Source organism: Dendrobium catenatum, unplaced genomic scaffold (assembly GCF_001605985.2).
Source record: "Dendrobium catenatum unplaced genomic scaffold, ASM160598v2 fragScaff_scaffold_1666, whole genome shotgun sequence".
Taxonomy (NCBI): Eukaryota; Viridiplantae; Streptophyta; class Magnoliopsida; order Asparagales; family Orchidaceae; genus Dendrobium; species Dendrobium catenatum.
In genome coordinates, this window is record NW_021320128.1 from 509,213 (window position 1) to 532,379 (window position 23,167).

The 23,167-nt window shown below is 30.3% G+C and overlaps 1 protein-coding gene across 1 annotated transcript; it reads right to left on the minus strand.

Moving 5' to 3' along the window:
• Positions 1-437: 437 nt before the first annotated feature.
• LOC110096182 (WAT1-related protein At1g25270) lies at positions 438-11,428 on the minus strand. The gene is made up of 7 exons (XM_020821985.2): positions 11,167-11,428; positions 10,071-10,133; positions 2,330-2,446; positions 1,983-2,241; positions 1,738-1,896; positions 1,000-1,151; positions 438-874 (listed from the first exon to the last, which is right to left on the minus strand). Exons 1-7 carry the CDS (start codon positions 11,379-11,381, stop codon positions 685-687), a joined length of 1,155 nt encoding a protein of 384 aa, XP_020677644.1. The 5' UTR covers positions 11,382-11,428; the 3' UTR covers positions 438-684.
• Positions 11,429-23,167: the final 11,739 nt, after the last annotated feature.

The window sequence follows — 23,167 nt, forward strand, 5'->3', positions numbered from 1 at the left end:
GGGTAAGCTTAACATATCATTAATCATTCAAATTGATAGATGGTAAATAAAGTCATCCTTCCTAAGAAAAGTAGTCTTTACTACAGGTTTCTTTGAGGTGGAGATAAATTCTGAGTTGAAGATATCTTGTTTATCTATGTAAATAATAATAATAATAATAATAATAAAATTATGTAACATCTATCTAGATGCATGTATTTAATGATTGTTCAAGTAGATATAAATAGCTAAAAATAAACTGCGAAGAAAGATAATCACCATGAGTTGCAAATGCCCCACTCAAACCACAAAAAATATATTAAATATTGCAATCTCAAATGAAAATATTTAGTTATGGGAAAAAGACTACAATTATATAGGATTTTGAGGGATTGACTTTGAAATAGACACAATAGAAGAAAAAAAATTCAACATTACAAGGGAAAGTAGGAGCTAATAAAATTTATTAAATAATTATGGAAACTTCTATCAATTAGCTTTCCATTTTAATGAGGGCCCATTCATTAGTGTATTAGCTCAACCTAAAGCCCACAATATTTGACTCCCAAAAAATGCTTATAACATACTCAATAAATTGTTGCACTAATAATGAATCCCTTATCTTCTTTTTATTTTCTCTACCATTTCCACTAATCCCAAATTTAAAGCTTACATCTTCAATCTTCCACTTTTTTCTTGCTCCCTTTATTTTGGTTCATCAACATCATCTGAAAGTGCACTTCCATTCTGCAACTCAACTTTTGTAGGTTCCACCCCCACATCAGTAGTTTCTTTATGTGTAGGAAACTTTCCAATATTTGATGCTTCCGCTTCTTTACCTTTGCCCCATAACACCAAGTATAATCCAATCACAATCAACACAGCTCCTATAATACTGTAATAGATAAACCAAAAAAAAATGACACTTAATTCAAATGAAAGCATTAAAATCTATGCAATGAGGAGAAATGAAAGCATCCAAAGCAACTATAATAAAATATTGAGAGAAGAATTATATACCTCCCAATATGTAACTTCTCATCAAGTAATAAGGATCCAAAAATGGCCACAATCACAAGCATGAGAGGGTTAAACACAGAGGCATAAAGTGGACCCTTTTTATTTATGCACCAAGCGAGTAAAGAAAGTATGGGACCTGAACCAACCGCACCCTACAGAAAAATGAAATATTTTGAGCAAGAAGATTTTAAACAAGGTGTCAAGTCAAATAGAGTGAAGTAAGAAACCATTTTTAAATTGCTCATGCTATAGGAAACTTTTAATTATCATTTGATTTCTTATAAATATAAATTATGTTTTAGAAACTAATGATTTAGTTTTCACTCATTTTAATATTGTAATGATATTTGAATAGAAGATTAAGGATATTTGAAATGTTCATCTCTAATTATGTCCAACCAAATGATGAAATTAATGAAGCTCGTTATTTTGAAAACGTGATTTCTAACTACGATCTACCAAATGATCCATAAAATTAATGTATTATCTATGCTTTATTTTAGAACATCACATCCAAATGTAAAGAAATGATTTGTTATGTATGTAATTGTCTCATACATTTGATGCTCTGACAGATTCTCAGTTCCATACATCACATAAAAAGATTATTTAAATTTGTATTTTTATTTTAAATGTCTATGTCATTATTGTATACTAACAGCACTACTGTCCCTATGTATGTATATATATGTGTGCACAATAAGCAACAACTTACTCAAAACTTGGAAGATCAGTTACCGTGTAGGCTGCAGAGTAAAGTCGAATTCCAAGGCCCATATGCCAATCCTCCCAATTCCTCTCCATGCAAAGAGCAAAAATTATAGATTGAACCGAACCCATCAGGCACATGATTGCAACGCTCGAGTAATGATAAGGATAGTCCTTGCTCATTTTAGCCTATTTCATAACGATGAAGACAAATATATAAAAAGTATGAAAACATAAAAAACAATATCAACAAGGCACTATCATTCTAATTTCACCTGAATTATCAGCCAGATTGCATAAGAGAAACAACTTCCTAGAGACATAATAAAGCCCATGATGCGATTACCATAATCTTGGCGTAGTGCAGCCATCTGATTTCCACCATTACTATGTGATTTTAGAAGATTGACATTTGTTGGGAGGTTGATTTCTTTTCCTTTCAAGAAGGTGAGGATCGTTGCACCGGAAACTCCAACGAGTGTTCCTAGTATCTTTGCTTTCCCTGATTTTGTTCTGATTCTTAAATGCTCTAATCTAGAATAGTAACATATTATGTTAATTTTCATCAGGCTTTTGGTGTGTTGGTTTTGAAAATAATATTGAATGTAAAGGTTATTTATACCTGAATATGACAGCCATGATGAAAGTTATGGCTGGTACAAGGTTTGTCATGGCTGAGGCAAAAGTTGCAGATGTTAATTTTATACTAGACACATATAGGTTTTGCGCCAACGTAGCCCTGCAAGTTAGTTTGGCAAAACATTAGAACACAACAGTTTTTCATAGAAGTAAACCGGGTACCAAATAAAGGATTAATGTTAATTAAAAAAGCAAGATTTGGCATGTACACCAAATTGTACATACAAGAGAAATTTAGTTATGCAAAGGCGAGAGATAACCAATAGTTTTCAAGGAATTTTGAACTTTTAAGAAGACAAAATGTTCTTGCTATTTTTTAAGCTAACTTGCTGTCTTGTGGGGATTTCTGTAAAACTTACTATATTACCTAATATCTTCTCAGGGTGCTTTGGAGTTGGATAAGCTCGTAATGTGCCAACAATCTTAAGAAATAAGTAGGGCAGATAGCTAACTCATATTATAAACATTAAAAACCATTAAATGAAACATAATTAGCAGGATGGTGTGTTTTTTTGTGGGGGGCAAAAGGAAATATCCAAGAAAAGATTTTAAACTTTTTATGGATATCGATAGATGTTGGGCTGTCTTTCAAATATTTTTGGAGGAAATAGTAGATAGGGTTGCCTGCTTCCTTAGACATGGAAAAAGAGAAGAAATGGTCTTGCTGGGCTTTTTTTTTGTTGAATGATATATTTTGGTGGAGATTTAATCATCATTTTATGATCACATAGTGATTTCAAGAGTTGTCCTTTTTCTGATGAGATTATATGGTTATCCTTTTTATCTTTTTTTATCAAATATTATCCCACATCAACTAAAACCCACGCTTAATCTTTCTAACATCTTACTCTCCATACTAAACCTCATCTAGGACGAGCCACCACACAATCCAACTATCTAAAGCACACTAAAGCCCCACCCCCAACAATATCTCTCGATTAGACTAGTCATATTCCCTCCTCCACGACATTCATGTAAAATCCAATAAACTTTATCATTAACTATAAATAATTAGTCCATATATAAAGCTAGCTATAAAATATTATTTCCCTCTTTTTATCCTATTTAAAACACATATCCTACAAAGATCTTTTAAATGAAACCAAATTAGCCCAAACTAAACTAATATTGAATTTTTTTAACTAAGCACATCTAATTTCCTCGCATTCCCCCTAAAAACACCAATCACATCTTTTGATGTCAAACTAACGTTTCGTCATCTTTTTCATCCACTTATCTTACGAAGACAGAACTAAACACCATAACATTTGTTATCAATTGAGGAAAAAAATATTTGGCCAAAATTTTTTAGTGGAGAGAAAAATTTGGTCATAATTTCTAGACAACTAAAGAGATATTTGGTTTGTAGTAAAAGGGGTGTAAAACATTCCAATTGCAATGGTTTTAAAAATATTGGTGTTTAAACTAAACTAAAAAAAAAAGTATAGAGTAAAATTTTAAAGTATTTTAAATGAAGCTGCTAATTCAATTTTGGTGAATTACAAAAATGATTAAATTTGGTCAATTCTAAAGACATTATTAATTATTTGGTATTCTCATAGCACGAACATAGGTGTTAAGTTAGAAAAAATAATATTTTAAGTATGAGTTTTTGCATGAAAAAAACTTAAATATTTTTTTCTATAGAAAATTCTCACGGATGTGACTAAACAAAGGCAATTTTAATGCATCACTATGTCGTCACATAGCCCAGCTCTGTAGCACCCGAGGAAAAATCTTGGTGTTAAAAAGAGAGCTTAGCACCGTGAAATTATTCATACATAACCATAACATCACTATGTCGTCACATAGAGGGAGTTGGGATGTTTTTGTTTCAATGAGAGACATTGACTTCATTTTTAGTTGAGACCTTTGAACTCAGAACTCTTGCTTAAACCTTGAACACCTAGTATATCTTAGCACACCTTCAAATGATCTATTCACTCATCAAATCCATCAATCCTAGATTCTATAGCAAAGGGTTAATCTAGTCAACCTACTTGAGTCATGTCAAGCTAGTTCAATGTAGGCCAAACCCTATGTTGACCCCAATTTAGTTTTGCTTGAATCACTTAAATTCACTACAATGAATTCATATATCCTCCTAACGTCCACAACCCTAGATTACTTCAACTCACCTAGACTGGGTCGAACTAGTCTAATGTGACTCAAATCACTTTATGCATTAAATTGGCTTGCCCTGATCATCTATATCTAATTCAATTGACTTATATAAACTCCCTAACTCTATCCTAGCTCTCTAGGGTGGAGTTCACTTGGTCAACACACATAGGTTGAGTAAACTTAAGCTAGGTTCAACTTAAGCTAGGTTTGGTGAAAGCATCATAATCCACCACTATGGTTCCTGCTGACTCACCCTCAAGGCCCAGACGCAATCCCTAACTGCATGACTTGCAACGTCGAACCTGTCTCGTTGCTCCGCCTGCTCGCACGATCCGGTACTCCGGCTCAGTTGCACCCCCGTTGTCGCGCGTATAGCCTAGTCGAACCCATGTCCGCCTGCTTCACCTGTGATTTCTATCCAACCCCGGGTCAGCCGTGTCGGGTTTGGTTGACCCAGGTTTTTCAGGGGTCAGGTTCGACTTGTAAAATCTGACCCATTTGCAAAAAGCAGTTCGGGTTCGGGTAGTGTCGAACAAAAGCAAGTCAAGGTCGAGTTTGACATGAATCCGACCCGCAACTTGATTTTGATACCTCTAATTCAGATGATCTCGAATTTAAATTTGAAAATCTTCAATTCAAAAAAGCATCAAGATTTGGTTCTCATTATGATAACTTTTGATGACGTATCTTCAAATTTATTTATTTATTCTTTCACACATAAGCGAATCTTTATAATTATTTATACTCTCTCGTTGGTGTAGATCAGTCTATAAAAATAATCAAAATTATCCTATGAAGTCCGTAATTTAATAATAATAAAAAGAATTCTATGCGCTGCGACCTTCACTTTAATACTAAATATGATTTTAATTAGAATAGATGTGAGTGACATGCACCAACCAAGCGGGACCACGGCCATGACTAACAAATCTCAGGAAAATGAGGGTGTGATAAGTTGACTTAGGAATAAATGAGAATAAGTACAAAATTAAGAAATATAAGAAAGAATGTAAAGTGCTTACTCTTTTGGATTCTTCATCCACAAGATTTTCATCGTGCAGGAATTTTATGTTTGAAAATTATGAAAAATTTGAAAATGCTACAGAATTTCAGATATTATCCAACAAAACATATAAATGTATAAATTCAAGTATATATAAAAGAAAATTTTCATGTGATGAATGTATAAATGTATGTAAAAGTAACTAGATTACATCATGTGGATGTAATTAAAAATAAGCATAAAATTTAAGTCCAGTATAGATCTCAATAAAATAAATAAAAAATATCAAAGATGTGAATAGTCTATAAGCAACCAAATAACTACAACATATTATACGCGCATGTTTCGATAATATCCTAAAGTTTTGATTCAAGCTAAATGAACCCGATTCAAGCTAAGTCGGCCAACTCAAGATAAGTTGATCTGCTTGTCTCATACTCACAAGTTTATTAAAAGAGAAATTATTCCGTGCTTCTCATATCTAGATCCATACAAATGAAGGATAAATACCACCAACCATGTTTCTTATGTTGCGTTAGTTCTCTTATTGATATCAATGATGCATTTAAGTGTAGGCTATTATTTACCACGTTCTAGAAATCACCTTTGAGGTGATTCTTGCATCAGTCACTCAGTATCATTACTTCCTTATTTGACTTTAAGAAAATGTTCTTGACACAATTGGCCACCAAATAAAGGCTACTAATGAACTCCTAAGCATTACTGTGAATGGGAAAAGAATCGTGTGAATCGACAAGGAATTTTATTACGTAGTTTCAAAAGCAAAGCTTGATGTGAAGAATTTTTAGTCAAGTATTACCATAATGACTTACACCCAAAGTTTACAAGAGGGATCTTTTTGGTATGCACTTGGCTTATAGCATGTGATAAAATTTATTGGCCTAGTTTCTTGAACTTGCCAAGAGTCATATAAATGCTAAAGGACACAAGATGGAGACTAGTGCCTCTATTATGGCTAGTAGAAAGGAAAGAAACTATATGAGAGGAAAATTTCTAAAAAATTTTAGGGACTGAAGAAGTTACCCTATCAATTAAGGGATGACATGAGGAACCATCATGATTCGAGGAGATCTGCACCCTACCTTATAGAACTCATCCCTATGATGTGCGAGCACACAATGAAGAATGGAACGATGATCTCTATGGTGAGAGTCCACGATGACATCCTATTTTCCTATTATTGACTTTAACTTTGTTGTAAGTTTTCATGGTCAGGATAATCAAGGGCATTTAAAATATAGAAATCATTAAGTGGTTGAAGGCCATAAGATTTGTTGGTCACCTAAGTCAACAATCAAAGTACTAAGCCTACTAACTTGACCATGGCTACAATAATGAGGATTCGACACCACTAGAACTTGACAGAGGAACTCATAAAGCAAGAACTTAAAGAGTTTGTTCTTGCTAGTGTAGGATGAAAGCCATAAAAAGCACAAATAGATAACATGTGCAGTGAATTAGTCCTAGCACCAATAATTCACATCACTTTGGCAATTTCCACCATCCAAGGAGGAGTAAGTGAAGAGGTTTCCCATTGAACAAGCTTCAAATAACTTAAGTCAAAATAATTAAACTTAATGAGCATCTTGAGGGAACATACTATTGAGGTGCCCCACTTTTCTTCACTAAAATTGAACAACTTATGAATGGCAATCCATACAATGATGTAGTGATCATCACAAATTATCAAATCAGTGATAAACACAACACTCATCACAAATTATCAAATCAGTAGCATCAACATATACTTAGGGAGCTCATCATTAAAGAATATATGAGAGGATGAACCTTGGTGCTTCTCGCTTAGTTCCAACATCTAGTCCTTTGTATACATTTTTTCAGGAATATAAAGAGATAGAGGGGATAATCACCTTTTTAATTACTAAGGAGAAGCAGAAACACAATTCACTAGTATGCATGGCTGACATCATCACAGTTAACATATTGAATATATATAATGTAATCTTTGATCAACTACTACTAATCACTTTTTGAGCAGTTAAGTCTACATATCATGTAATCATATAATTCATGGTGAGTAATTAAGTAGTAAAATAGTGGGCGACTTACTACAATCATGAGCAGACTATCTCAAACCAATGTGAAATGTTTAAGAAGAACCCTCCAACTAAACGTATATGTCAAGGATTCATATTGTAAAGAGTTTCATCAAATATCTATTCTAAGAAAAATAAAGTGAAAATGAAGTGAAAAGAGAGGACTTAATAAAATTATACTCATGAAACTTGAAATGCACTACATGAATTTATCATGCACTCAGGAAATCCTATAGTCAAAACTCAATACCCAATAATTACTCACTAGACACTTAGGAAATTTCATGCTCGATCAAGTTAAATTAAAAAATTCAGTCAACTCATTCCTATGTTAGAAAGTTTTATTTTTATTTTCTAATTTTTGAAAAAAATAGAAGAATAATATATGAGAAAATATTTGCAAGGAAGTTGGATCTAAAAATTCAAAAATCATTTTTTTTTAATTTGAAGTCAATTGGCTTCATACTAGAGAGTTGACATATTAACAACTTTATTCAACATTGGAGAAAATTACTTCCAAATTTAAATTCGTCCATATGAAAAAAAGATAAACTAAGGCCCCTAATAGATAGTCTACACCAAATTAAGTTATTTTTGCACTTAATGTAGAGCATGAATTTCATCCTCTTATTCTAAGAAAAAGAACTTATGAGATTCAATAAATAATATTATATAACACCAAAATATTAGGTCAAATTTATGATTATATTCAGAAGGAAAGTTATGTAACAACCCAAACTCTTAGATATAGAGATATTGTCCGCTTTGGCTTAAAGTCCTCGCAATTTTGTCTTGTTCCTCCATTTTTTTGAAGAGTCACATTTAATAGTGAGAGTAGTTCTTTGGATGAGGCAAGGCTAGATGGCTACCCTCATGATGACAAAATTTTTTGTGAAAGTTGAGGCTCATCTTAAGCATTGATTTACTAAGAAAAAATAATACAAAAGGTAGAGTAACATTTTTGAAATTCTTCAAACATGAAGCTATTCAAGCATTATTTATTCAAAATCTTTTCAAGCATTTTCCTACGAAGTATGATTTTGTATATTCATTCATACAAATTCTATTTGAAACGCTAATTTGCTACTTTTAATGTTTCACAAAAGAGACATGAGAATCCGAGCATTAAACTTAAATTCAAATAATTAAAAAATTAGTTTAAACTAAATTAACATGATTCAAGCTAAATGGACATGACAAAAGTGAAGTTAACTCAATATATTCAATCTCTAACATGCCGATATATAATAGAACTTGCCTAAAGTAGGTGACCATGATACAAGAACTCATCTAGGTTGGTGAATAAAGCGATAGTTAGCCCTAAAGAGTACTACCTATGAAGTTGGCTTTTGCGACTACGTAGTGAGGGATGATCTCTTAAGAAGAACTATTGATCAACTACTCGATTAACCGATTAACAAGTCAGGGACTTCAAAATTGATCACCAGATGAATCCATAAAGTTTGATCTATCTATGATGCTACATAATTACTGCATTCTCTCTCTCTCCGCATAGACATATATATAATCAATTTTATAATGCTTAAGCTCCAACCCTAATTTATAAATAAGATATTACCAGATGTACTGAATTTATATTTAAAAATAATATGAACTGAATTTATATAATTTTGTTTGATTGGCCTATAAAGACTTAATTCCTTACTCTTGCTTATTTTATTGAATGTGATTCACTGGGCAATGGGCATCATATTTTCCAGCTTCAGAAATAAATTTTACTGTTTTAATTTTAAAGTTATATTAACAGGTGTCACATGGTCCTGGAATGCAGAAGTCGTCTACAATTTGGCAAGAATCCCGGTGAAATTGTTGACAATATACTTTCTAGTGTCTCTCGAAGTCGCTAGCTTAACGTATTCCATACAAAATTAATGGCAACAAAATAACTGTTGGTTGAATTTAAATGGCGACGATGCAAGTGGGCTTATACATATTTTTCTTGTGACTGAAGTGACATTCTACAGCCTTTTACACCTAAAAATCAGGAAAAGAAATTTAACCATGAAAAATAATATTAAACTTTCCCAAAAAAAAAAAAAAAAAAACAGTTCCCATATAAATTCAGATTTAAAATAAAATCACATCCCATAATTAAATAATGAATTTAATGTTATGCATTTTAATTTAAGTGGGTGGAAAAACCATTATTATGTATAAATTATTATTTATATCTAGTTCAAAAAATTAATAAATTGATTTCTATTTAAATAATTTTTTTTAATGTTGATTATAAGACTAGTTTCTCACATAAAATGCTTAAACTTAAGCTTCATTTGGGGTCTTTTTTACTGGTTCTTAAAGTAATTTTTTATACAAAATTATACTAATACTAAAAAATTATTTTAAGAAACAGTAAGAAAACCATCCAACCTTAATCAGCACATCTATAATATTATAGTTTAGCCATCATGTTTTAGAAGTGAATTAATCTATTCAGCACCACAGGTTTACTGTAAACGTTAATTAATGAGATGACTTTAAAGAAGAACTATACTTACCCAAAGAACCCGCAGAAGAAAGCCTGCATCAAGATTTTCCATGTTAATTTCGGCCAGTTCTTCCTATAATCACCATAAAAATTTAATAAATGGAATAAAAAACTTAAGAAAGAAGTGCCCAAGAAAAATTTGGAAGCATAAACCAATCAACAATATGGCGACTGATAAAAAAATCTATATAAAGAAGACGAAAATAGGAAATTTTAACAATAGAAAAAAAAAAAAATGAAAAAAAAAAAAAAAAAAAAATACTGAGAGCACTTTGGCGATGGATATTTGTCGGGAAAAAAAAAATCAAAGAATTGTAAAATAAAGAAAGAGCTGTGTATTGAAATAAACACAGATATGGTTATCTTAAAATTTTTAATTTTTTTCATTTCATTAAATCCTACGATTCTCATATATATTCTCTATCATGCTTATAATTGTAAATATCTACTAGTTCGAATGTACTTATTTAATAATTTGTTATATATACTGAATGTTACGTGGAAATTTTCTTGAAGAAATATTTTGTAGTCCCATATACATTAAAAGGCTTTCTTCCAAAGATCTTATCCGATATTTTCTTTCCTCAAAATTATATTTGTAAATAACTAATAATTCACTTCAATTTACCTTTTAAACTTAAATTATACTGTTAACACTTTAACTATATAATAAAAATATATGATGTGAAATAAATGTACAAATCAAATCAGTATAAAACAAACATATGAACAAAACAGATATATGATCAATAACTAAAATATCGTAAAATAAATATTAATAAATTTAATAATAGTATTCCCAAATAAATTTTACAGATACAGTGCATATAATCAAAGGCACTGTCTTATTATTTTCAGATCATTATTTCATCTTTACGAAGAAATTGATTTAATATAATCAGCAAATCATGAAAACAAACGCTCTATCCAAAACAGAATAAACCCGAACAGGAAAAATAACAAGAGAAAAAGAAATAGGAAAAAAACAAGAAATAAAATGCAGACCTCAAACAAAGCAGAACATACAAATCTAAAGCTAAAAAAAATAAAAAATAAAATTTTACGTGATGAGAATTGGATGCTTTGTTTTAGAAATAAAAACAAACCTTTCAAGGATGAACGCAAACGGGGCCACGGAAACAGTGGCGAAGAGATAGCGATATGCGACGAGAATCCTCATGTTCATTCCATCGTTAATGGCGAGCTTGTTAAAGATATTTATACCGGCGAAGAATAATTGGATCACCACCATTGCCATTGCCGGCTTCATCCCTTCCAACAAGGTCGTCCATGAACTTTTTCTCCCTTCTTCATCTCCCATTGCGGCAAGTTTTTGCAACAACTACGAGAAAGAAATCCTTAACAAAAAAAGATCTTAGTTTTCACGAGAAAACTTGTAAACCTTGATGACCTATTTATACGAGAAGATGAGGACCTAATGGGGAAAGATCGAGAGAAAGCCAAATAAAAGGGTATGCGACGAAAGTTTCATGCGGGAAAACCACGGTATTTACCATTATATTAATTTTGATGACTCCAAGCGAGCTGCTTTTAGTAAAACCGTTGATTTAGTTATGGACGGTTTTGATGAGATCGACGCATAACAGTTTTAAGTGACTTGCTATTTCCCGAAGCATTCACGTGTCAGGGATCCTTCCAACACGTGCGAGGCATCCTGCAGAGGCCGTAGCTGTACAGCAGCATCTTCTTCGCATCATGGTGGCCGTTTCGCCGCGTGGCGAATCAGATACGCTGGATGGGATCCTTGCTTCAAAAACTTTACCCTATAATTTGCATAAATATATATATATATATTTTAAATTGTATTGAAGTTAATAAAATTTATAATGCATTAAATAAATGTTAATCACATATATTCCAATATAATTATTTTTATTATGATTGAGCAACCAATTTAAAAGTAGACGAACATAATATATATATATATATAAAGAGAGGAAGAGAGAGGAATTTCAATTATTTTGCATGTGATATATAATTTTTATCTCACTGCACTGGAATTTTGGAATTAACCGACTTGCTAAAATTCATTTTGATCAAATATAAATTTTGAAATTGATAACATTAAGTTATCCTTAATGACTCTTCAAGTGGATAACATCCTTTGCATGAGAAACTATCTATTTGCTATTTGTTGATCCATCTACTTATATGCAACAAGCTTGCAAATTCTTATAAGCTTTGGGCGACTTGCTTAAGTCGGACGTTTTACATGAGCTACATGGTGTTTGTATTCTTTATTATTTTTTTATATATCAATATTTTACGATTGATCAAAGTCTAACCCAAATTTCTAAATAGGGGGTCAATGAGTTAGTTCAATTTATACAATTTTATGTATTAAAACATATTTTAAAAAAATCATGTAGTTTATTACCCTAGATCTCTTCATTTATTTTTGTCTCTAATTTCTTTTTATTCAATACTCTCAGTATAGTTCGGTGTGATTCATTGAAAATTTTGAATTAAGCATTCTCAAAGGTCCAATGAACGTCAAGCATATAATAAATTAAAAGTGGAGTACTTTGCAAAGCAAAAGAATTACTATAGATATCAAGAATAATTTATAAATACAAGTAATAAAAATAAATTCATTATTATTAAGCAACCTATAGAATCTAAAAAAGGATGATGATAATGATCCTACAAGCCCTATAACAAATTCTAAGGGCCAATCCTCAAGTGGAGGTCCTAGCACTATCTACCACTTTTATTATTAGGAGAAAAGTAATTTCTTGAGCTAAACATGGCCATATAGTCTCTTGGCATATGAGATCTATTATCCTAATAACGAGGTGCATGTCAAACCTAATTTTTTGTCAGGATGAAAGGCATGTTAAGAAGAAAAAGTCATAGTTAATAATTTCTTTTATTAAGGGATACAACTAATGCAAAACTTCTTGGAATTTTCAAAATTCTTCATCTATATTTGTATACATGGAAGATGGGTCCAACTAATCATATCACTTAGTTTGAGTTGTCTATCGAATTTCATGACATTGATGACATATTGAAGTGTGGACTATCTTCACTACGTTTAAGGAATCAATTCGGTGGCGGTTCTCACATCTTCCACTTGGGGTGGACATTTCATTTTTTAAGTTCAAGAAAAAGCTTTTCACCTACTTTACAAGCTCATGAAGGTCACTACAGAATTTATAGGCATTACCATGAATGAGGTCGAAATCAAACGAGCTATTGAGGAGCTTCATTACTTAATTCTAAAGTGAGGTGCTATGTGCAAAGAATGAATTTCCAACTATAGCATAAGCTACTCTAACATAAGGTATGTAGAAAGGGATTTTCACTTATGCACTTAGCCTATAAAAGTTGAGAACATTGGCCAAGTTATTGAAACTCATTGATAATCATTTCAATGTAAAGGACCACTAAATTGATACTAGTGCATGAGGAGTGTGGAGAAAGATAAGTACTATTTGGAGGGGAAATTTAATTATCTTTGAGGGATAAAAGATGTTGGTTTTGGAAATAAATGAGCAAAGTGAGATTTTAAAATGATCAAAGGAGAAGTGAACTCTATATATAAATTTATCTTTTGATGATAAAGTGTGAAATGAAGTTTGATGAAATGACTGTTGTGTGAGAGGCTAGTGCCACCTCAAATTTGGTAACTACCAATAATGAATCTACTAAGAATCTTCATAACCAAGCTTGTTGATGCCATTCAAAATAAATAAAGAAAAAATAAATCAGAGATAAATGCTCATGGGAGTAGGAGGGCACCTTTGTGATTAGTCAAAGTAATGTGTGTGTAATACCATAACATGATACTAATTAAGAGTGTTATCACCTTAACAACTTGGTAGCAGACCTCATTAAGGGTGGTTTTTACTTTTAAAAGTATGACTTTTAGTTCTCTCTTAGATTTTATGGGGAGTGAAGAGAGAAGAAAGGCATGGTTGCATTCTTGATCAGTTTGGGGGAAGGTGAGAGGCAATTCACATTTATGGATTTTAAGAATTCATTATAACTGACATGTATATTATATATAAGTACATCTTCGATCGACCCTTATTTAATACATTTTTGATCATATCCACATATTACGTTACTATGAAATTTATTTTAGGTCATATTGTGATAATAAGAGTTGACTTATTACATTTAAGGATATGCTATTTATAAGCACTATTAAATGAACATGAGGAGATTCTCAAAGTAGATGTTTAAGGAGGATATGGATTGAAGAATATTGGAGACAATGAGTAAATACAAATTTTTAGGGGAATCAAAACCATAGCTTTTGAATAAGCACTACTTTTGGCTAAGAAAGAATATCCAAGTTAATTGTAACCAAAAGGGTAGCAGTTGATGCATTCATCTTGTCAGCTTGCATGGCATAAGCTTATAGTCATCAAAGGTTAAGGTCAATAAAGCTAAGGATTATGTTGATTAAAATAATGTTAGTAAAGTAAATTTTTTAGTGATGTTCAAAGCTCCTTAAGGTTGAATTCATCAAAGAATTTTAATATCTAAAGTGGATTCCAATTAATATTGTAATGGTGTAAAAATCAAATGGAAATTAATGAATGTTTATCAAAAATACTAATATGAACTTGACCTTCCCAAAATATAGCTTTCTACTCTTAAGAATAAATGCCTTAGTTAAATATGCTTTTAGCTACTATATAATATGCTTTTTGGATGCTTTTTAAGGGCTCATAAAATAAAATACAACATGTAGATTATGAAAAGAATGCTTCATAACCTATGATGCAATTTATTATTATAATTCATTTTTTTTTTTAAATATATAGGTTAGACTTATCAAAGGATGATGCATTATAATTTATTAGATCAAAAAGGGGCTAAACATAGAAGTTTATGTTGGTGGTCTTTAAATCAAAATTAAAACCATATAGTAGTATATTCTTATTCTAAAAGAAACATTTTTAACTCTAAAAAGTACAGTATGGGACTTAATTCCCTAGAGTTACCCTTAGAGTTAATTAGGTCAAGAAAGTTCTTAAGCTTCTTGTTGACATTAATAGTATAGCATTGAATCCAAAGAAGGTAAAAAAATTCTTGAAAGGCCTTCTTAAAATACAAAAGAGTTATATAGGAAAACTAGTTTAATTGCTAGATTGAGTTAGTTCATATCAAATATTTGTGATAATTAAGTGTTCTATATTATTTAATGTTCTAAACTACTAAGAATTTTTTATCAAATAAAGAATGTGAAAGAACTTTTAATAATTAAAGTTGCTCTTTCCTTTGCTACCTCTAAAGTGAAAAAATTAAAGTTAAGCTCTACTTTAAATTTTACAATCAAGGGAGGACATGATTTTATATATTTGAGTTTCTTAGGAGATAATGAGCTTTGTCCTCATCCAACAAGAAGGAAAGAAGTAGTGGCTGATCTACTAAGCATCAAAGTTTTACACAGTTGAATTGCACTATCTGATCATTAAGAAACTTGTGTTGACTTTGATCATTGCTCCATAGAGACTTTAGTCATATTTATGAGTACAATTAATTATTATTATCATTGATCTTCAATTGAAGTTAGTCCTGGTAAAATCAAAACACTCTGGACAACTTCTCAATTGGGTAGTGGAGTTCGGTTAATTTAAAATCTTAAACATGCTAAGGATCTTTATTAAGGTATATGTGTTAGTAGATTTTTTTCTTTCAAATTTTAGCTTTCAGGAAGATGTGACTATAAAGGAAAACCTAATGTGGACTCTCTATGTTGATGGTGCTTATAGTCTAGAAGGAATCAATATTTGATTTTTATATTCTTAGAGTTCAATATTAATAGTATTATTCCATACTATTAAACTAGGCTTTCAAATCATAAACAATCAACTTGAGTTTGAAGCACTAGATGCATGCTTGAGGTTTTCTATAGGAGTAGTGGTGATGTATTTGATAGTATTATTATATTCTAAACTTATGGTGAACCATGTTTGAATGAAGCGGTGCAACAAAGGTTTAGCATTGTGGCGTTGGGCATTTTTCATCAAAATTTTAGCATTTAAGTAATTCTTCTACTCAAAATCATCATGTGATGCCTTTTTAAAGCAAAATATGATATTATAACATATAACAAAATATTTACTAATAAGTGTCACCCAAACCTAAATTATTGCTCATCATCAAGTAATCTACTTGCACTTTATTCATAGGGTATTTTATTTTGCTAGAATTTAAGCCTTTGAAAGTTTAAAATTAAGAAATATTAATTTAATGGTGTTAATAATATATTTTGAAGAATAATAATTTAGTTAATACAACTAGTTGTAGACAACCAAATAATTAACCTCAATTAATATTCACTTTAAATTCAACTCCTAAATGTTTAAATAAAAATTTTTCTTGCCTGCCTATGGTTAATGATCTGGGGTTTAGGAAATTTCTTATTTATTTAATTTTTCAATCAAATCATAAGCTTCCTTATGTACCATAATTCTTATAGTTCCCATCATATTAATTTTTTCTTAGATCCTTCTAGTGAGTTTAATTTGTAGGTACCAACTTTTTATGTTTTAGTATTTAAAATTTTCTTTAATTTTTCTTCCTTTATTTTTACTTAAAAGCTTTTCTTTTTTTTTTTTATTTATTTCTTTTGTTTATACTTTTATAAGTACTTCATAATAATGTTGAATACTTATTTATTTATTCCTATTATGCAACCTAAGTTATTATTATTTGAGGTTCATTACAAGATTTATAATTCCATAAGCACTTGCATATATTACGCTATCTAATTAATCTAAACACTATATTTTCACTAAACATTTGATTAATTAATCCTAAGGTAAATAGTGAAGTTATTAAGTGCTCTTTAGGATTTTTCTTTATTAGGAATTATTTGCTTTGATGAGATTTATGAGTTACTATTATGCTATTTAAGTTTTGTATTTCCCATCTTATATACGATAAATGACCTTTATGTTTTTTAGTTTTCTTATTTTTAACAATTTTAAAGTAGAGCATGCAAATATAAGACATAAAATGAATTATTATAATTCATTAAAATTAAATGGAAAATAAATAATGAAATTTAATCTTACAAATTAATTTCTTATAATTTATTAATATAGATAAATAAAAAAAACAAACTTAATTTTAAAGGACAATAAAATAAATAAAAATAAGAATATGCATAAAACAAGCATACATAAAGAAAATAAAATAAATTCCTCTTTTACTCATCCTCCACTTTTATTACTACTGCTACTACTATAGCCACCTAGAAGGCTCATAGATAAGAGTTGTAGGGAAAATTGGTTGATATGGACCTTGAAATAACTGGTTGTTTCTAAATATTCCCACTATTCTTTCTTTGAATTATGAAGCAAAGTGAAGCAGTCATTGTTGTATGTCCATCGATCATATAATATATTTTGTGGTTCATTTCTTACTTCACTATCTACTCTCATCCATATAAATTTTAAAACCAATAACTTGATCCATGAGATTAGCTACTAGGTTTCCTAAAGTTCTAGGGGGTTTTAGTTTGGGCTAACTAGACTTATTACTTTCCTCAAAAGGTTCACTAGTAGGGGTCTTAAAATATAAAATTTTATTTTTGGTTAGTGTAGAAATGGTGAAGAGCTACTCCTCCCCTGGCTCTCTTAAGACCCTTGCCTTAATAGAAAGTGTATAAAATAAGGAAGTATTTCTAAATCCTACAGAGGTGGTGCCCCTAATTATGTTCATTAAGGAGTGATAAAAGACTTTCCAAGTATCTATAATAAGTCTAGTCATAATTATATAGTTCACGAAGGTCCAGCCTTTAATTACCTCACTAATATTAGTACTTGACATTAATCTCCCCAAAATGAGTAATACTAAATCTTGGAGACCTGGGCGAGAAAATAGGCAAGAAAGTTTACTATTTTCCCCACCCTAATCTTCTTTTGGGCGCTTGGTGGGGGTAATGAAGTAACCTAAAGAATTAAAAAAATAATCTAGAGTTCTATAAATCCCTGAACAAAGCTTATGTTTTCTTTAATATAAAAATTATAAATACCCCACTTAATACATGAAAGTATACATACCAAATCAAGTAATATAGTGATAGAGTAGAATATTGATCTTACGAGAAAGAATGTTTATGTGCATATACTTGTACTATCTATTATAATTGTAATAATTATCCTGCTCAATAAAAATAAGTTTTTGTAGAGATTCAATCACTTAATTTAAAAAAAAAAATTAATGAAACATTATTTGGAAAAGATATTTTGGATTGATGGAATGTAAATATAATATATTTTATAATGATTTTCTTTTATATTGATGCTATTCAGAGCATATGGATCACCAGCCACTTAGTCGAGTGTGTAGAGACAAATGACAAAAAAAATCTTCCAACCTCAATACCACTCTAAACTCTCATAGCTTGTCACCCTAAGAAAATCTTAGAAGAGTAAGTAAAGCATGTATTGTTAAAACCCTCCTTATTACAAATCATCTTTATAAATTTGGTATATATTAAGCACTCTTCCCATGCTTGTAGCAAACCAATCCAATATACCTAGCTGTGTCTACTTTTCTATTCCTAGGCTTCACATTACACCTAATATTAACTGCATATTTGACAACTATATGTATTAAATAAAGACCTAGTATATTGAAAATTTCATTAAATTATTGATGAAGAGAATTCATTAGTACTCTACATTTCATTTAGATCATCAATTCAAAATTAGAGAATTTATACAGACATGAAGACCAAGTGAATCAAACTTATTTTTATTAATTACACTAAAGAAAAAAAAGCATAGAGGAAAATATATCACCATATGGGCTTAATAATTACCTGTAGACTCCTCCTTGAACTTACATAATTACTTGCATAAATATTGACCAAGCACTCTTATGAATAGGATCTAGTGCTCTAGTAATTCCCTTAGTTGTGACTCTTAAGAAAATTTTAAAGAAGCACTATGAAGACTACAATTAACTAAGTGATTAAACACCTTTACTAACATTACAAATGAAATATTTATAGAAAATAAAATATACTCTAGCACAGTTGCACTCTAGACACATGAGCTGCGGCGCCTATAAAATGAACAAATGCCGCAGTGCTGAAGAATATCCTCTTCTATTGTGCTTATTGATGTGGACCTGTTATTTAATGAATCGACATTCCACTTCACAAAAAGATTGTTTCCTTGATGGTTATAACTATAACACTGTGGTGCTGATGTCGATTAAGTGTTGTGGTATCCATTTGGTACTCCCCTCGGCATGGAGGCATTAGAAATTAAAATTGCAGTGCTGTCCGGATAAAGACTATGCTTTATAGGGTTGAATCCTCCGATGCTGTGGCACTATTAAACAAAGACTATGTGCCACCATGTCTATATTTGGTGCTTTAGTGGTGCCAATAATGGTGCCACAGTGAAATAGCGTCTGACGCCACGACGTTGTATGATGCTTAGAATTTCATGCATTTCATGTATTTTCATACCCAACATAACTAAAACAACACAATTTCACTACAATTTAATATATAAATATAATATTATTTATACTCATCAAATACTCCCTAACTTATACTCTTGTTTGTCCTTATGCAAATAAAATATTGTAATTTTGATTAAGTGATTAACCAAAATAAAAAGTCACAATATAAAAATACTAAAATATAGGATAATATATCACATTTTAGAATTAGTAAAAGTGAACTAGTATATACTTCTAGTTTGAAAAAATACTAATAGTTAAATTAAGCAATCATTCTAGTTACAACCCAATTTGAAATTATAAGTTATAGATTTAATCACTAACTTTTAATTATTAAAGTGAATAATTGAGTTTTATTGATTAGAAATGATGGTAAAATTGTACTTTCACTAGTTCACCATCTCTTGTGTTAGCTCTCCCATCTCATCCTTTCAGTTTATGTATAATATTGTATTTCTAATCTTATCTATCGCTGAAAAATTTTTAAAATTTATTCATATTTTTATTTTGATTTTTTTCTTTTTCATTTTCTATTCTTTCAGAATTATTTCATAGTTCTTTCTCTTTAGTATATTACACCATAAATGGTTAATATCAGCTTCTTCTTTAGACCTTCATATAATATTAATGATTTTAATGTAAGGACTTGATGATATTACTAATTCAATCATTAGGTTAATTATGATTTAAAATTTTAATTTACTTATATTTAATTTTTAATATTAATATTCATCTTACAATTTTAAAAGTTAATTTCATTGATATATAGCTTATAAATTGAAATTAGGATAATAGCTTAAATGGTTAAATGAGATAAGTATTATTTTCTAACCTATGAAGTATAAATAAAGCTCATTTAAACTAGGATATAGGTTTTATTATTATCCTAAATTAATCTAATTTTTAATTATCATTTTTATAAAGATTAATAAAATAATCAAAATATAAAAGTAATTAGAGGATAATAATAATTTAAGCATAAATTGTAAGACTTAATGAAGTTCTTAAAATATCTTGCGAGAACTTACTCATATATATTATTTAGGTTCCCGATACATACAAGAACTTTCTTTATGATTAAATTCTCCAACTTTCATAAAAACTCCTAACATGCATTATGAGTTCTCTAACTCTTGCAAGAACTCGCATCATAATTTATGTAAAAGAAATCGAAACGAAAAACATGAATTTACATAAGTCTTAAATCCTCAAGATTTTAAACAAGATGGTTTTCACAATCTTTAATCAGAAGAAAAATATACCTTGATTCATTTTGAATTCGTCGAATTTCAAACTACGATTTCTCTCCCTTCTCCCTTCACTTTCTTCTTTCATGAGTTAGTCCTCTATGGGGCAAGATAACTCCTCTTTATGAGAGAGAGAGAGAGGACCAATAGTTATTTCCTGCGAATTTTTCATAATAACTGCTCAAAGGAGTTATTTTACAATAACTCTTAGGGTTATTTTATAATAACTCATAGGACATAGGAGTTATTTTACAATAATCGCTCATAGGAGTTATTTAATCAAACGTAAAGGAATGATCAAATTATCTTTTCTTGACCTATAGGATTTAATCATAAATAATTAAATTGCAATAATTCAAATATATGGGCCATATAATGGTTTATATAATTAAATATATATTCTTAAATAATTATTACAATGTCTCACATAATTAATATATTTAATTATTCTAATATTCTCCCACTTGGCTCATATGAAATTATTCAATTAATAATTTAATTAATATAAGCGCAATATATAAATCCTTTTCCTTTAATTGATCAAATCATAAACTTATTATTAAGTATAAAATTAATACGAATCATGACGGTCATACACCATTAGTTCGATGCATTTCCTTCCATGTATCACGATACTAATCTTATACTTAATATGAAGCATAATAAGATACACATATAATGGTCCAGCAATAATGTCTTTACAAAGACAAATCCCATCAATATTCACATAGACACTTATGTGTACACATCATAATAAACAGGATACACTAATTATCAGAAATAAAATAAAAAAGCTCAAAGTATCAAAAAATATAAAGAGCAAATAAATATAATCTTAATAAGGATTTTTAGTAATGCCCATCCGAACAACATGTTTATGAAATATCTTCGGTGGAAACCCTTTAGTTAATGGATCCGCAATCATAAAATTGGTGCTAATGTGCTCAAATGATACTCTTTGTTTCTAAACTTCTTCTTTAACTGTAAAGTATTTTAATTCCATATGTTTACCCCCATTTGAATACTTGTCGCTCTTAGAAAAGAAGACTGCTGCGAAATTATCACAATAAATTTTCAGCGGCTTGGCAATACTGTCAACAACTCCAAGTTCTGAAATAAAATTTCGCAGCCATAATCCTTGAATTGTGGCCTCAAAACATGCCACAAACTCAGCTTCCATTGTGGATGCAGCAATGACGGACTGCTTCGCACTCTTCCAAGATATTGCTCCTTCACTTAAGAGAAACACATATGCAAATGTGGATTTTCTAGAATCCAAACATCCGACAAAATATGAATCTGAATATCCAATCACCTCAAGGTGATTAGATCTTCTAAAAGTAAGCATGTATTCCTTTGTTCCTTGTAGATATCGTAAAACTTTTTTTGCAGCTTTCCAATGATCAAGCCCTGGATTACTTTGATATCTACCCAACATTCAAACAATAAAACTTATATCTGGTCTAGTACAAGTCTGAGCATACATTAAACTTCCAACAATAGATGCATAACGAATTTGTTCCATTTCTTTATGTTCCAATTCATTCTTTGGGCATTGCATAAGGCTCAATTTATCTCCTTTCTGAATTGGAACAATGCTTGTTGAATAATTTTCCATCTTAAATCTCTCGAGAACTTTATTAATATATGCTTTCTGAGATAATCCTAATATTCCTTGTGATCTATCACAGAATTTTTCAATTCCTTTCACATAGGATGTCTCACCTATATCTTTCATTTCAAAGTTATTTGAGAGAAATTTCTTAGTTTCATATAATAAATCAAGATCATTAGTAGCAAGCAAAATATCATCAATATACAAAATCAAAATAATAAACTTGCTCTCACTGACCTTTAGATATATACACCGATCAACAGTGATTTCCTTAAATCCAAAAGAAGTGATGGTATTATTAAACTTGAGATACCATTATCGGGAAGCTTGTTTAAGTCCGTATATTAATTTCTTAAGTTTACACACCATTTGTTCCTTCAATTGAAAACCCTTCAAGCTGATTCATATAAACTTCTTCCTCTAAATCCGCATTAAGAAAGGCTATTTTCACATTCATTTGATGTAATTCTAAGTCATAATGATCTACTATCGTCATAATAATTCTTAATGAGTCCTTCTTATAAATTGGAGCGAAGGTCTCTTTTTAGTCAACACCATCTTTCTGAGTAAAACCTTTGGCAACAAGTCTAGCTTTATATCGTTCAATATTGCATTTTGAGTCATGTTTGGTCTTAAAGACCCACTTATACCCAACACTTTTGGAACCTTCAGGCAATTCAATGATGACCCAGACTTTATTATGATCCATTGATTTTAACTCTTCTTTCATGGCATCTAACCACTTATTAGAATTTATACTTTTCATGGCTTGTGAAAATG

What these genes read in the sequence shown, in the direction of transcription:
- LOC110096182 (XM_020821985.2), bottom strand. Translation starts at nt 11,381, where the DNA reads ATGGGAGATGAAGAAGGGAGAAAAAGTTCATGGACGACCTTGTTGGAA. An exon ending in ATCATGGCTGTCATATTCAG is followed by an intron (nt 2,242 to 2,329) that starts GTATAAATAACC and finishes TTACTATTCTAG; the next exon opens with ATTAGAGCATTTAAGAATCA. An exon ending in GAGAAGTTACATATTGGGAG is followed by an intron (nt 875 to 999) that starts GTATATAATTCT and finishes TATCTATTACAG; the next exon opens with TATTATAGGAGCTGTGTTGA.